General features: G+C 63.3%; 1 protein-coding gene across 3 annotated transcripts; it reads right to left on the reverse strand.

Moving 5' to 3' along the window:
- Window positions 1-717: 717 nt before the first annotated feature.
- Window positions 718-12,862, reverse strand: MIB2 (MIB E3 ubiquitin protein ligase 2). Of its 3 annotated transcripts, none has more exons than XM_068986274.1 (19): window positions 11,052-12,862; window positions 7,102-7,357; window positions 6,851-7,022; window positions 5,822-5,928; window positions 5,446-5,640; window positions 5,153-5,295; window positions 4,942-5,049; window positions 3,853-3,957; window positions 3,608-3,770; window positions 3,397-3,530; window positions 3,163-3,311; window positions 2,921-3,077; window positions 2,668-2,828; window positions 2,452-2,578; window positions 2,134-2,367; window positions 1,584-1,762; window positions 1,323-1,516; window positions 1,177-1,242; window positions 718-1,000 (listed from the first exon to the last, which is right to left on the reverse strand). In XM_068986274.1, the coding sequence occupies exons 2-19, from the start codon at window positions 7,346-7,348 to the stop codon at window positions 762-764; spliced, it is 2,880 nt and encodes a 959-aa protein (XP_068842375.1). In that variant the 5' UTR covers window positions 7,349-7,357; window positions 11,052-12,862; the 3' UTR covers window positions 718-761. The 3 variants fall into 3 exon arrangements, with proteins under 3 accessions (XP_068842375.1, XP_068842374.1, XP_068842373.1); XM_068986273.1 differs by having other exon boundaries at window positions 718-1,045; XM_068986272.1 differs by lacking the exon at window positions 4,942-5,049.
- Window positions 12,863-13,316: the final 454 nt, after the last annotated feature.

A 13,316-nucleotide genomic window follows, 5' to 3' on the forward strand; every position in this document is an offset into this window, starting at 1 on the left:
ATTCTCCATCCAGGCTTTGAGCCCAGAGTGACAGTGGCGCGCCGGGCCAGCAGGGTCAGCGCCAAGTGGCTGGCGGGCAGCCTTGAGGCTCCAGGGGAGCATTTTGGTGGTTCTTGGAAAGCGCCCGGCCGCTGGGTCCAGACGAGGGCAGTCCCCCTTCCCCCACTTCATGACTAAGCTCGAGCCAACACACCGAGCCTCTCTTTACTGTGTCCTACCCTCTCCCCAAATCCGTATTCCGCCTCCCACGCTCAGCGGTCCTGGGACCCTGCCGGGGCTCCTGGCTTGAAACTGGAGGCCTCGCCCAACTCCCCGCTTAGCCAGGACCGCACAGCCTGCTGCGAAACCGTGTCCTGCTTTAGCCAAAACGCGTCTCTGTAGCCCACCCCAAGGAGCCGGGAGGTGGCTACTGCTGGGGTTTCGGTCCACTCAGTACCCCCGGACGACACCACAAGCCCGGGCCCTGTTCTTTCTGGCCAGGGTGCGGGCAGCACTCTGGACCCGTGAGTCCTGGGAAGAAGGGCAGAATACGGATCGGGAAGAGGCCCTGCAAGGCCTCTGGCCAAAGCGCAGAACCCAGCGCTGGGCCAACGGTGTAAGGGGTGCAGTCAGAACGGTCCCCGGTTGGGGGACCTGCACGGCCCCGCCCCAGACAGGCAACCAGGCACAAAGTCCAGCAATCTTTTTATAAAACACAAAGGGCTTGCGAGGGCGGCTGCGGGGCATGGCCCCGGAAAGGGGCGGGGGGGGGGGCGCGCTGGCTACACGAAGATCTGGATGCGATCGCGGATGGGCTGGCGGCAGATGGGGCAGGCGCTGAGCGCCGCGCCACAGGGCGCGCACGCGCCGTGGCCGCACTGGAACACGAGGCGGATGTGGCTGTCGATGCAAATCGGGCAGGTGATGCGCTCCTCCATCTGCCGGTAGCGGCTCTGCAGCTCCTCCACCAACTGCCGCGGTGGGCCGGGCGCGGGGGCCGCGCTGACCACCTCTGTGCCGTCTGCAGAAGAGGTCCAGGTCAGGGGCGGGGGCTCGGGGCTGAGGTCTTGCGAGAGAACCGCGAACAGAGATGTGAGCCACGACAAGGGGCGGGGCCGTGGACAGCGGGCGGGGCCGCAGGCGAGTGCAGCGGCCCACACCTGGGGGCAGGGGGGCGGGGCGGGCGCCGGGACCCACCTGGGCGCAGCTTCTTGCTGATGACCACCTGGCACCTGATGCATTTCTTCATCCTGCGCGCGCACTCTGCGGGGGGGGGGGAGGGCACGGTTGAGTGAGGGGCCGTCCAGCCCGGCTGCCGCGCCCCCTCCCCACCCCGCACTCACCCTCGCACACTGTGCGATGCTGGCAGGGCGAGAACAGCACCAGCAGCGCCAGCTCTGAGCACACTAGGCACTCAGCGGCCTCGGGCCCCGTCGGCGCGGCCACATGCAGGTTGGTCACAGTGTTCGGAGCACTGAGCACCAGTCTTGGGCCCTGGGCCGAGCCCCCGCTGCCACCGCCGCAAGCCTGCCGCTCCCTGCGTGGGGACAGGGGTCTTGAAAGGGCCCGGAGTTTCGAGCCCGCCCCCCGCCCCGCCGGCTCACCGGAAGCGCTGAGCACAGCCCTGCAGGGCTTTGAGCAGGCGACCCTCGGCAGCCAGGTCCAGGGGGCTCCGGCCGCGGTGGTTGGCGTAGCTCAGGTCGGCGCCCTCCAGCGCTAAGAAGTAGGCTATCGCCTTGCCCACCGTCAGCTCCGCGCTGCCTGGAAGGCCCGAGGCCTGTAGCTGGATGGCGGGACAGACGCTGTCACGTGAGGGCGAGCGCCTGGGAACGCTGGTCTGAAGGGAGCCTCCGCTGGTATCTGGCTGCAGAGGCCTGAGCACCTGCCCCCTGAGGCCCCTGAAGCCGCAGGCAAAGGGCCCCACTAGGCAGCTGGTGGCATGGAGACCAACACTAGACCCCACTCCCTCTCCCCAGATGGTCAGAATCTCAGGAACACTGGGCCCGCAGTGGTGACCAGGGTCGCAGAACCACTGTGGCCCAGAATGCCTGCCCTACGAGGCCTGGTCCCGCCATCCTGAGGGCGAGGAGGGCAAAGGAGCCTGTGGCCCAGTTATGTGCCCCCTCCCCAGCACCCAGAGTCACGTTTCCTCACCCTGGACAGCAACTGCAGGGGACCCGGGTCCCCTGCACCCCCATCAGCTACCAAAGGCAGCAGCTGGTGGCGCTGCAGGGCCACATGCAGAGCCGTGTCCCCCTCCTCATCCTCGGCGTTGACGCTGCAGCCGGCATCCACCAGCAGTGGCACCAGCCCCACGTGGGCCTGCTGCACAGCCAGGTGCAGCGGGGACTGCAGCTTACGGTTGCGAGCGTTCACATCACAGTGGCCCTGGGGAGGGGTGGGCACGGGCTCAACCCAGGGACCGTGGGGGGCCCTGACACCCCAGTCCGCAGCCCAGGGGACTCTCCACACCTCTTGGATGAGAACCTGGGCCACCTCCCCGTGGTTGTTGAAGGCGGCCAGGTGCAGTGCCGTGAACCCATCCTCCTTCTTGGCGTCCACCAGCTGCCGGGCCCGTGCCAGAATCCTCCTGACAGCTCTGTGGGAGCAGGGAGATGCCTCTGGGGTCAGGGGTGACCAAGGGTGGCCTGGTGGCACAGCAGGACCTGTGTGTCACCCCAAACTCACAGTGTGTGGCCTTTGAGGGATGCATGGTGCAGCAGGGTGAAGCCCTGGCTGTTGGTGGCGGTGACGTCGATGCCTGGCACCTCAGTGAGGACCTCCACAATGCCGCTGGCACCAGTGCCCACCGAGATGGCGCAGTGCAGGGGTGTGTCAGCATGGGCATCCTGCCAGTGGTAGGCCAGTGATCACTTGGCAAGGAGGTCTCAGCCATGACCTCCTTGACCCCAGGGCCAGAGCCAGGGGACCCAGCACTCACAGGCAGGTTGACGTCACAGCCATGCTCACAGAGGACCTTCACCACCTCCAGAAAGCCCCTCTGCACGGCCACATGCAGTGCTGAGCTCCGAGTGCTGTTCAGAGCATTGGCCCCACAACCCGAGCTCAAGAGCACCCGGGCAGCCTCGGGCTGGTTCCTGGCAGGAGAGGAAGCAGGAGGGGCGATGTGCCCACCGGCTGGACCTGCAGGCCCAGCCCCCTTGCACTCTGGCCGGGCCTCACCCCAGGGCGGCGTAGTGCAGTGCTGTGTTGCCCTCGTCATCTGGCAGGTCAACGCCCGCCTGAGCCTGCAGCAGCAGCCGCACCAGCTCCACCTGGCCTAGGTAGGCAGCCATCTGCAGGGCAGTCCTGCCCTGATTCTTGGTGTCCACCTGCCAGGAGAGGCAGAGGGTCAGTCCCTGGCCCTCAGCCCCCTCGCTGGGGCTGCCTAGGCTGGGAGGCAGGTCTCGGGCTCGCCTGTTCCGGGTGCCGCCGCAGCAGGTCCAGAGCCCGGGCCATGTTGCCCAGAGCCACCTCCACCACCAGCCTCCCTGGGTGCTCCAGGTCACTCTTCTGGGCTCGAAGCTTTTCCAGGACAACACTCAGGGAGCCTGGGAAGGGTGGGGTTGAGGGTCAGTGGTGGCCAGGGCAGCCCTGGCCCAACCAGCTGCTCACTGGATGCCCTCACTTTTGTTCTCCCGGGCTCGCCCAGCTACGTCCAGGTTGGCATCTTCCTCAGGCCGGTAGGCCACCAGGCAGGAGGGGCTGAAGGTCCACAGCTTCCCACTGACCAGCACACCCACGTTCCCGTCTCCAAAAACCTTCAGCACTCTCCCAATGCGGCCCAGAGCCTGAATGAGGAGAGGGTGGGGTCACAGGCGTGCCTCCCAGGGGTTAGTGTGATGGGCATGGAGGTAGAGGTGGGGGACTCACAGGGGCCATGTCATCGGTCCACTCCCCATGGCCAGCCTGCAGCCGCTTCACCGTGTCAAGGTCGTCGATAACCCGCACCACCTCACCCACCAAGCAGGAGTTTTGCTGAGTGACAGAGGAGCACAAGAGAAGCACGTGAGGGGCCCCAGCGGGCATGGTTGCCCAGGGTCGGAGAGCAGGAAGGCCCCCACCCTCGTTCAGCTCCACCTCACCAGGACCCCAGCCCCTGCCTGAAAACACAACCAGAGTCTCACCCAATAAGGGTGACAGGTGACCAGGTCAGCCCTGTCGGCCCAGCCTCAGAGCCACGGGGGTGATGGCCAGAGTCAGCTCAGGGGTGTTCAGGCTGGGGCAGGCCTGACCACAGGCTGATGAGGGGGCGGGCAGTACGGCCAAGACCAGCCCAGCCCAGCTTGGGGGAAGGGCGCCAGGACAACTGGGGGCAGAGCCTGAACATGGTGCGGCCAGGGGCTGCTCCTCCTGCACCCCAAACCTTCCCTGGCAACTTTCTCCACACCTGTGCCCTCACCTGCACAGACAGAACTCACTGTATAAACCACCTGTCCTGTGACCCCGCCACAGCCCCTCCTTGAAGGCCCACATGCCCCAGGTGTCCCCAACTTGAGCTGAGTGCTGGCTCCACATTCTATCCAGGGGCCATCACCGGATGCTCTGCCACCTGCCCTCCACCTCCTCCCTCCTGCTTCTGAGAAATACTGCTTCTCAAACAGCTTTCACCATGCCCCACCACCCTGATCCAGGGTCCACCCCTGTCCTAAGGGGCCTTCCCACCCTTCAGGTGGCACCCACAGGAGCATTCTAGGAACTCTGCCCAACCATGCCACCTGCAGCCTGTGAGGCTCCCCTGGCCCAGACACACAGTGGGGCCTGGTTTGCCCCCACTTCCAACAATGCCTGGGGCCTCCCCTTCACATCTAGGTCCCTCTCCCTGGACTGAATCCCCTTCAGACCCACCAGGCCCTGACCTCGTCCTTCAGGGCCAGAGGAAGGCACACCCAGGGCCGAGCGGGTACATGAAAGGGGGTGCAGAAGTGAGCAGAAGGGGCTCAGCTAAGCCCCCCCATGCACCTTGGTGAGAGCCCCAGGGTGGAAGGTCCAGCGGGTCTCGTGGCTGAACTGCACACGCACGTCCCCACGGTCTGTGATGCGGTGCACGGTGCCCGTCTGTCCGATAAACTGTGGCGGGTCATGGAGGCGGTGGCCGTGTGGAGCAGGAGGGCGGGGGGCCAGAGGACATGGGGAGGGTGGGCACGGGAACTCACCAGGTGGGGCATCTCACCTTGGCCATCCGGGGGTTCCACCCGCCGTGGCCTTCCTGCATCTCCCTCAGCACATCTGTGTCCAGCAGACACTTGACCTTGTCCCCACGCTGGAAGGGCTGGCCATCAGCACTGACCCTGCGCTGCAGCTCTGCAGGCTTGCCTGGGGGTGGGGGGTGCAGCAGGCCTGGCTCAGGCAGTTCCTTCTGCCTGCACCGCTCACCTCAGCGACTGCAGAGACCACCCCCAGGCCCAGGGCAGGACGGAGGGCAAATGAGGGGGGCAGGGCACGTGGTGGACGGCCTGCCCATACCAAGCCTTGGGAGGTGCTCCCTGTAGTAGAAGCCGCCAGCTGCCTCGCCCACACACTTCAGGTCCACCTTGCCCTTGTGGCCCACACGATACACGTTGGTGGTGCCATCAGCCCATGTCACACTGGCCACGCTCCGGCCTGTCTCCACGTCCCAGCCACGGATGTCCACTACTCGGCCTGGCTTCCCTTCTCCTCCTGGGAGACAGTGGCCCCACCAGCAGGGTAAACCCACACCACGAGGATGAGCCACAGCTGGCAGCAACCGACCCCCCACCTTCCCACCACCCCCACTCAACATCCTGTGAAACCCCCACCTCCCTGCCCTCTCACTCACCATCCTATGAGCCCCCCACCTTACCCCCTGGCCCCCACTCACCATCCTGTGAGCCCCACTCCCAGTCGGGGCCCCGAACCACCTTCGCCCCCTGGAAGATGCCCCTTAACGGGATCCTTGGGAGGCCCTGGCGGGGACTCAGCATGACCCTACGGGAAACAGAGTAGGTCCCAGGCCATGAAGGGCAATGGTGCCAGGAGCAGGCCCTATGCTCTGCTAGCCCGGCTCCCCATTCCCGCCCCTGAGTCTCTTCCCCTGGAACTGCAGGCCCCCCAGGCCAGTGCCCTTCACACTGGATCTTGAGTGGGGCTGCTGACTGGTTCCCTCCAGGGACCTTTCATGACACCAGGTTGGATGGGTGCTCCAGGCCCACCCTCACCGCATGGTTCCTGTGTGTGGTCACACCACATCTGCCACCTCCTGGAGAGCTAGATATCCTGTCAGAGCTATGCCCAGAGCTCAGCACCCAGCCTGGCCTGGGGAGGGTTCAGCATGTGGGAAACACGGGCGTGAGGAAGGCAGGCCTGGCCAGAGGTGTCGGATGGCTGCTCCCAGCTCCCTCGCTAGCCAGCACATCCCTCCCCTCCACGGGTGGGGGTGTCGAGGAGGCGAAGGCAACAGTGCGGGTGGCAGGGGTGCACCTCTGGCCGCCCATCCGCCCTAGTGTGGGCCCTCCTGACCACAGCAGATGCAAGCAGCACACCCCACGCAGGCCACTCTCAGACCCCGGTCAGGCAGCACTGGGGGGCCAGGGAGAGCCTGGCGAGAGGAGGGGACAGGGTAAGAGGAGGCCCCATCCACAGCACCGACCTCTGCGGACCTGCTAGGTGGACACAGTCGCCTTCTGTAGGGGGTGGGGGCTGGTGTCAATGCCCAGGCCCCCGGGGTGATCGTCACCCTGGTCACTCCTCCAGGAAATGGCTCAGGACAGACTTGACCTGCAGCAGAGCAGTCAGCAGGAGGCAGCTCCAGCTCTCCCGGACCAAGGCTCGTCGTGTGTCAGAGGCATTCTCAGGAGGCCCTGGACGCTTGCAGGTGGGGTGGGACACTGGGACGGCCGGGGGGACTCACGGGCGCGAGTGGGCCGTCTCGTAGCGCTCGAAGGCGTGGGCCAGGTCGTGCTTGTTGTGCATGTAGCATTGCGTGCAGAGATCGTAGTCGAAGCAGATACGGCATTTCCAGCGCATGCCCCGCAGCCCGTGCTTCTTGCAGCAGTCGCAGATGATGTTGGGGTGGCGGACACCTGCAGGGCGCAGGGTCAGGAGCACCGCCGACCCCGCCCCCAGCCCAGCTCCGCCCCAGCCCCGCCCCCAGGCCCGCACCGATTTGGGCGTTGTCATAGAGCAGCAGGTCGTGTGCGCCCTGGTAGCCCGCGCGGTAGTTGGTGCGGGTGCCGTGGTCCCACTGCACTACCACTGTGCGGTCGGGGGTCGAAGGGCTGCCGTGGCGGCCGAGCTCCACCACCGTGCCCACGCCGCCCTCGCCGCCGTCCTGCTGGCCCCACTTCCAGTCCACGCCGCGCACCACGCGCATGCCCACCTGCACGCCCGCTTGGGGGTCTGGGTCCATGGTGGAGACCTGCGGGGAGAGGGGACCATCGGGCCACATGGAGAAAGCCACACGAGGTCACACCAGAGGACTTCCAGGGAGAGGCGGAAACCAGTGTGGGGGAAGGGCACGCAGGAATGCCTTGGGGCTGGAGGGCAGGTGGGACACCTCTCTGGAAAGGGAGCCTCCCCCAGCTCCCCTCCTCCAGCAGCTATGTGGAGCTGCAGCAGTAGTGTGGGGGCAGTCCTGGTGATGGGGGACTGCAGATCCCCAGGGACCAGGGAATAGGATCTGGTCAGGAGGTCTCCAAGCCAGCAGATCAGGTTCTGGGTGGCTGGCATGGGGTGGGGGCAGGGGGGGCTCACTAGGACTGCAGACATCAACATGCAAGGTAAGACAAAACTTTCCGAAGAAACACTGGCCGGCACTTAAGACTGGAGAGGCACAAAGACCGTGTACCCAGAGTGAGGAAAGAGCCTGCTGACCTCATGCACAAAGCAGACTATCTGACCGAAAACAGGAAAACCCTGGGACAGGTGCCTCCAGCACCTAGCACATTGCGGGGCTGATGTGACCCACAGCCCGGTGAGCGGTGCTGCACCGTCACTCGGGCCTCACTGCTGGGCCTTCTTCTGAGAGGTGTGGCCTGGCCACCCCAGGCAGGCCCTGATGGAGGTGGCACTACTCACAGCAGTGCCTGCCTTGCAGGCTTAAGGGTGAACCAGGTCCTGACAAGATTTACTTTCAAGGGAGCACGACCCAACACACTACACAGCGGAGCTCACAAACGGACGCTAAAGGAGAGGAGCTGTGCACCTGACCCCACCGACAGGAAGCTCACAAGCAGAACAAGCCAAGCCAGGGCACCGGAGGCAGGGAGACCGTGGCTGAGCCAGTCATGGGGGCTCGGAACCAGGGACATGCTATTTCTTCATCTGGGCGCCAATTACATGTGTGTTCACTTTGCAAAGCTGGATCACTCATGACCTGTGCCTCCTGGTATTATGTGATTTCTCAATAAAATTGGTTTAACATCAATGGATTTGAACAACCCCCAAGAGTTTAAAGCAACAGGACCTGAAGTGGGAGGGGACTCGGGGCCCCCCAAAACAGTAATGAAGAGGGAGGGGTTTCAGGGTCCCAGGACAGTAAGGGAGCAGTCACCCCTCCATCTCTGGAGACTGCCTCTCCAGCATGAGGGCCCCAAGGCCGGGGAAGATGCAGGCCTGGATCCCTGAACGAAACTCATTGCACTTCCTGTGGCTCCTGGAAGGCCAGAGGAGGCCCGGAGGCCTGCTGGGATATATTTGCTCCCTCTAGTGCCCAGTGGCCCAGAGCAGCCATAGCCCACCAGGCCAGCCCAAGGCTCAGCCAGCAACAGGGAAGGAAACCCACACATCACCCCTGTACCTGGACCACCCCTTCCAACCACAGCCCAACAATCAGCATCCCAGGCCTGAGCCCACAGGTCACCTGACGGCCACCCTCTGTCCAGTCTCACCTGCAGGCCAGTGCCTGGCACAGGGTATGCAGGGCAGGGGCACTGCCTACAGGGCAAGGCTCCTGGGCCACACCCAGTCTAGAGTCCAAGTGAATGACCCTCAGATTCTCAATGGTATGAACTGCTCAGCCAGCTCAGCCTTCTGTGAGTCCTCCCCCACCCCTACAGGTGCCTGTGCCCACTCCCTCCTCACCCCGCCCAGGACCGCCAGGGCTTCCAGATACAGGTGGACCATCTGAAATGACGAGTCTTTCGAACTCGATGCCCAGTCTCAGCAAAACACCCTGCTGCTCCTTCACCTGGACGGCTGCCCCACAGGAGCTGTACAGCCTCCTGCTCCCGCTGCCCTCCAGCCACCCTCCCCCCATTGCCTCTGGACCGACTGAAGAGGGGGCACCAGGGCTTTTCTGTCCTGCTAGCCACAGCGAGAAGCCCACATGAGAATGCCTGTGGCTCTTGGGTGCCAGTGAGCCGCAGACAAGGGCAGGGCCTGTGGGCTGCTGCCTTGTCAGAGGGCTGTTCACGTGTGGCCTCTGCCTCCTGCCTGGCGTCTGTCAGCAGCTGACACTCATGTGCAAGCGGGCAGGGCAGCCCAGCCTGAGTCAGTGGCCCAGTGGCAGAGAGGAGGTGCTGCCCTTCAGGGCACAGGCCCTCCTTCCGCTGGGAGCCTCCAGGAGTGCCATGGCTCCTGGGCAGTGCTGAGCTGCCCCCTGCTGAGCTAGTCAGCCAGGCAACCACATACCCAAACAAGTGTGGGCAGACAGGCAGCGAGAGTGCCTGCTTGCAGGGGACATGCCACCTGCAAGGCCCAGGAACTGGCCCTGGATTGAGATAAAGGGGCAGGAAAGGACGTTCTCCCAAGATCAGCACCACAGTTGTTCTGTAGCCTCTGAGCCCAGCCTCTCAGCCCACCTGGCCGGCCGCTGCACCAACCCTTCCTGTAGGCCTACAGATCCACTGGCCATGGGCTGCAGACTGTCTCCAACAGGACTTAGGGTGACTGGACATCTTAAGTAGGAGAGCAGCTGTGGCCAGTGCCTGGCTCTGCCCTCAGGGGGATGGGCAGAGAATGGTCAGGAGTGGAAGGTGCCCAGCAAGGTCTGTGGGAAAAGAGGACCAAGTCTCAGCCAGCAGTGGCTCCACTAGGTCACCAGCAAAGTCCAGCCTGTCACAAGAAGTGCCTCTGACCAGCACCTGTCGTGCGCACATCCCTGTTTATAGCACACCCAGACAGTTCTCCAGTGCTGGCCAGCAACCTGCCACGCTCCCTAAGTATGTGCCCTGGGAGCCCATTAGCCCACGGGGGACAGAGCTGAAGGGACACGCTGAGCCTCGGGCTTCCTCCTGCTCAGACCAGTGCCCCTGAAGGACACTGGACAGAGAAGAGCAGTCCTCCCCTCCACACTCCACCCCGGGTGCCCAGGTGGGTCCTGTGCCTCAGCACCTCCATCCAGCCTGGCATCACCCCAGCTGGGTCTGAGCAGGGCCCCCAACAATGCCCCCTGCTTGCCCTCCTGGCTCCCAGACCTCAATGCTCAGGCACAGCATTGTAGGACCCCTGTGAAGCAGCCCAGAGGCTCTCCAGGCCTCTCTGCTACTCTGCCACCTGCCTCCCTGCCTGGTCTTTGTCATTGTTGTCACCAGGACCCAGGAGATGGCCATCTGTGCTCCATGTGACCTCCAGGTCCCCAGCCCTCCCCCTATCAGGGCTCACCATCTCACCTCAGAAGGTGTCCCAGGGTGTGAAGGGAGGGGATGGCAAGTGGGGAATGGACCAGGGTCAGGGGAAGGGAGACGACAGGGAGGAAGGGAACTCTTGTTTCAGTGAGAAGTTCACCCAGAGAGCTCTTCCTTTTTCTCCTTTTGGCAGAAACACTGTACTCTGACATCTTCCTCAGAGCGTACAACCCAGGCGTCTGGCGGCATCAGAACCCCCAAAGGGTGTCGCTGCAAAGGTTTATGATGACCCTGAGGGTTTCCCAAGTGGTGCAATGGTAAAGAATCCTCCTGCCAATGCAGGAGACACAGGAGATAGGAGTTCTATCCCTTAGTGGAGAAGGTCCCCTGGAGTAGGAAATGGCAACCCACTCCAGTATTCTTGCCTGGAAAACTTCATGGACAGAGGTGCCTGATGACCAGCAGTTCATGGGGTCGCCAAGAGTTGGACACGGCCAAGCGCGAACAAATACAGAGGCACTCAGGGCATGAGCAGCTGGCACTTACCTTAGTGTATACACCAGCCTCTTGTCAGCATCCCAAATGCTTAGCTGCTGTTTCTCGGGTCACACGTTTGCTCAGCCACCAAGATTTCCTGTTGGAGATTGGAATCCATGCTGACACAGAGCACAGCAAACCAAACAGGTAGAAAGTCAGCAGGTCTGGGGAAAAATGGGTTTTAAAAGGCAGTCTTACACTTTTAGCATTTACCATCTCAACCAAATGGGTGGACACCTGGGTCTGCTCTATTGGTTTACTAGTTTCTCTTTGGAAGGCAGAAGTATTTCTAAAGCACACATTTAGACGTATAGAATAAAGTATTTGCACTATTTTGATTATTTTATGAAAAAACTTTACAAAGCTGCAAAGAGTAAATCCCATTTAGCTAGGAAGTTGGTAAACTGTCTTTATTGAGAAGAATCAACTTGGGTGCCGACTGCTGGCCACCAGAGGCTGCCACTCCTTTCTGGGCACCTCCGGCTGGTCTAATGACGGTGTTTAAATCCGCACCACATGTGGCACAGTCAACTGGCAAGACTTGGCGAATCACAGGCTCGGGTCATGTGGCAGCTCTGGCTGAGGCCGAGGTGGACATCCTGAGTAGCCAGGGAGTCTGGCCTGTCAGTCACCTGCTGGAAGAAGGCCTAAAGGAAGTAGAAGGCAGCCATCACCCTAATTCTGGTGACCCAAACAGAAGCCCTCAGGCAAGGGCAATCACCACCCAACCACTGCACAGGGCCAGTCTTGGACTGGAGCATGACATTCAGATACTTGTTGCACCTGGAGCAACAGGCCAGAGGGAAAGGCGAGAGGAGAGGACGAGCCAGGAACGACCTGGTGTGCCAGTGCTTCCACTGCAACGCTCCTGCAACCCCTGCCCCGCTGAGGCCCACCAGGAGCCTGTCTGGCACCTTTACTTATTTTCTCTATTGGTTCTGAGCTCAGAAGAAAAGAGGCAGGATTATTCACACCCCAACACCCTAGACACATTCAAAAATAAGCAAAACCTCTCTGAAGTGGCATCAGACAAAATCTGAGCCCCTCAAGAGCTCTCTTATCTAGCTGTCCAGTCGCCCCCTGCCCGCCTACATACAGGTGGGCTGCAGCCCTGAAGCCTGGAGACTTGGGGGCTGGCCTTTAACCTTCGGCTCAAGCCCTGAGCCATCCGACCCTGCGGCGGCGGGAGGGATGCCAAGACGCACAATCAGCGCCTCGCTGGTTTGTCTACACGCCCATGCACGGCCCACGCTCACGACACCAGAGCTGCCCGAAGGACCTGCCTCCTACCCTGCAGGGCTCCGAGGGTCTAGGGCCGCCGGGGTAGGAACCGGAGGGCTGGCAGACCCGGCTCAGCCGACGTCAGCGCCCAGCGCTGCGCCTTGGATCCAGCAGCTGGCCTGCGGGGGGGCGGGGCTGGACAGGCTGAGCCGGGCGCCCACACTGAAAGTGACCCCTTCCTCACTCGCTCGGGTCCGTCCCGCCCCTGTCGTTCGTCACCTTCCTCGGGAAACCGCCCCGGGCCCCGCCGCTGCCGACCCCGGGCCTGGTGGCCCTGTCGACCCTTCCACTTGCCCGGAAGTTTGCGTCCGGGCCGCTCTGCGCCTAGGCTCCGGGGGCCTGAGAAGCGCCGAGTCTGTCAGTCGGTCGGCTGCGGCCTCAGTGTGTGCGGCGGCCAGCCCGCGAGCTAGCCTGCTCTGAGCCAGCCAACCTGCCAGGTGCTCAGCTGTGCCGCGCAGCGCCGGAGTCCACTGGCGGAGGCCGCCCAAAGCCCCGGGCGCCAGGGGCTCAGGGGCCAACGCGAGGCCTGCCGGGACCCGTAGTCCGCAGCCCCCTGGGACCACGGCCGGGGGGCGGGTCCGAACCACAACTCCCAGGAGAACCAGCAGAGCCGTGACGTAAAGGGAGTGAGGGCTGAGCTACGGCCCTAGCCCCGCCCCGACAGGGAGGGGAGCCGCCAGCCTTGCTTCCGGGAGAATAGTTCGGGTCCGCTCTCGCGTTTGACGTGTGCACACGTTGTGAAACGAATACAGACTGCAAGCTACGGCAATTCTCGCGCCTCTCAACGCGTGGGGCCGCGGCCAGCGGGGCGTAGGGAAACTGGCACCCAAGCCCACGGCTTCCGAAGACTGCGCACGCGTACGCCGGGAAAGAGGGTACCAGACGACCACGCCCCTACGGCAGAGGGGCGGGACCAGAGGCGGAAGTGCGTCACCCTCTCCCGGCCCTACGTGGCGCAGCTGGTTTCGGAGACGCGTTGGGTTGCTGTGGAGA

Source organism: Capricornis sumatraensis, chromosome 14 (assembly GCF_032405125.1).
Source record: "Capricornis sumatraensis isolate serow.1 chromosome 14, serow.2, whole genome shotgun sequence".
In the NCBI taxonomy this organism is placed as follows: domain Eukaryota; kingdom Metazoa; phylum Chordata; class Mammalia; order Artiodactyla; family Bovidae; genus Capricornis; species Capricornis sumatraensis.

Excerpts from the sequence above, each read along its gene's own strand:
- MIB2 (XM_068986273.1), bottom strand. The coding sequence starts at position 7,348 with ATGGACCCAGACCCCCAAGCGGGCGTGCAGGTGGGCATGCGCGTGGTG. Across the intron at positions 7,023-7,101 it reads CTATGACAACGCCCAAATCG|GTGTCCGCCACCCCAACATC; the intron begins GTGCGGGCCTGG and ends TGCGCCCTGCAG. Across the intron at positions 5,050-5,152 it reads GGAACCCCCGGATGGCCAAG|TTTATCGGACAGACGGGCAC; the intron begins GTGAGATGCCCC and ends GACCCGCCACAG.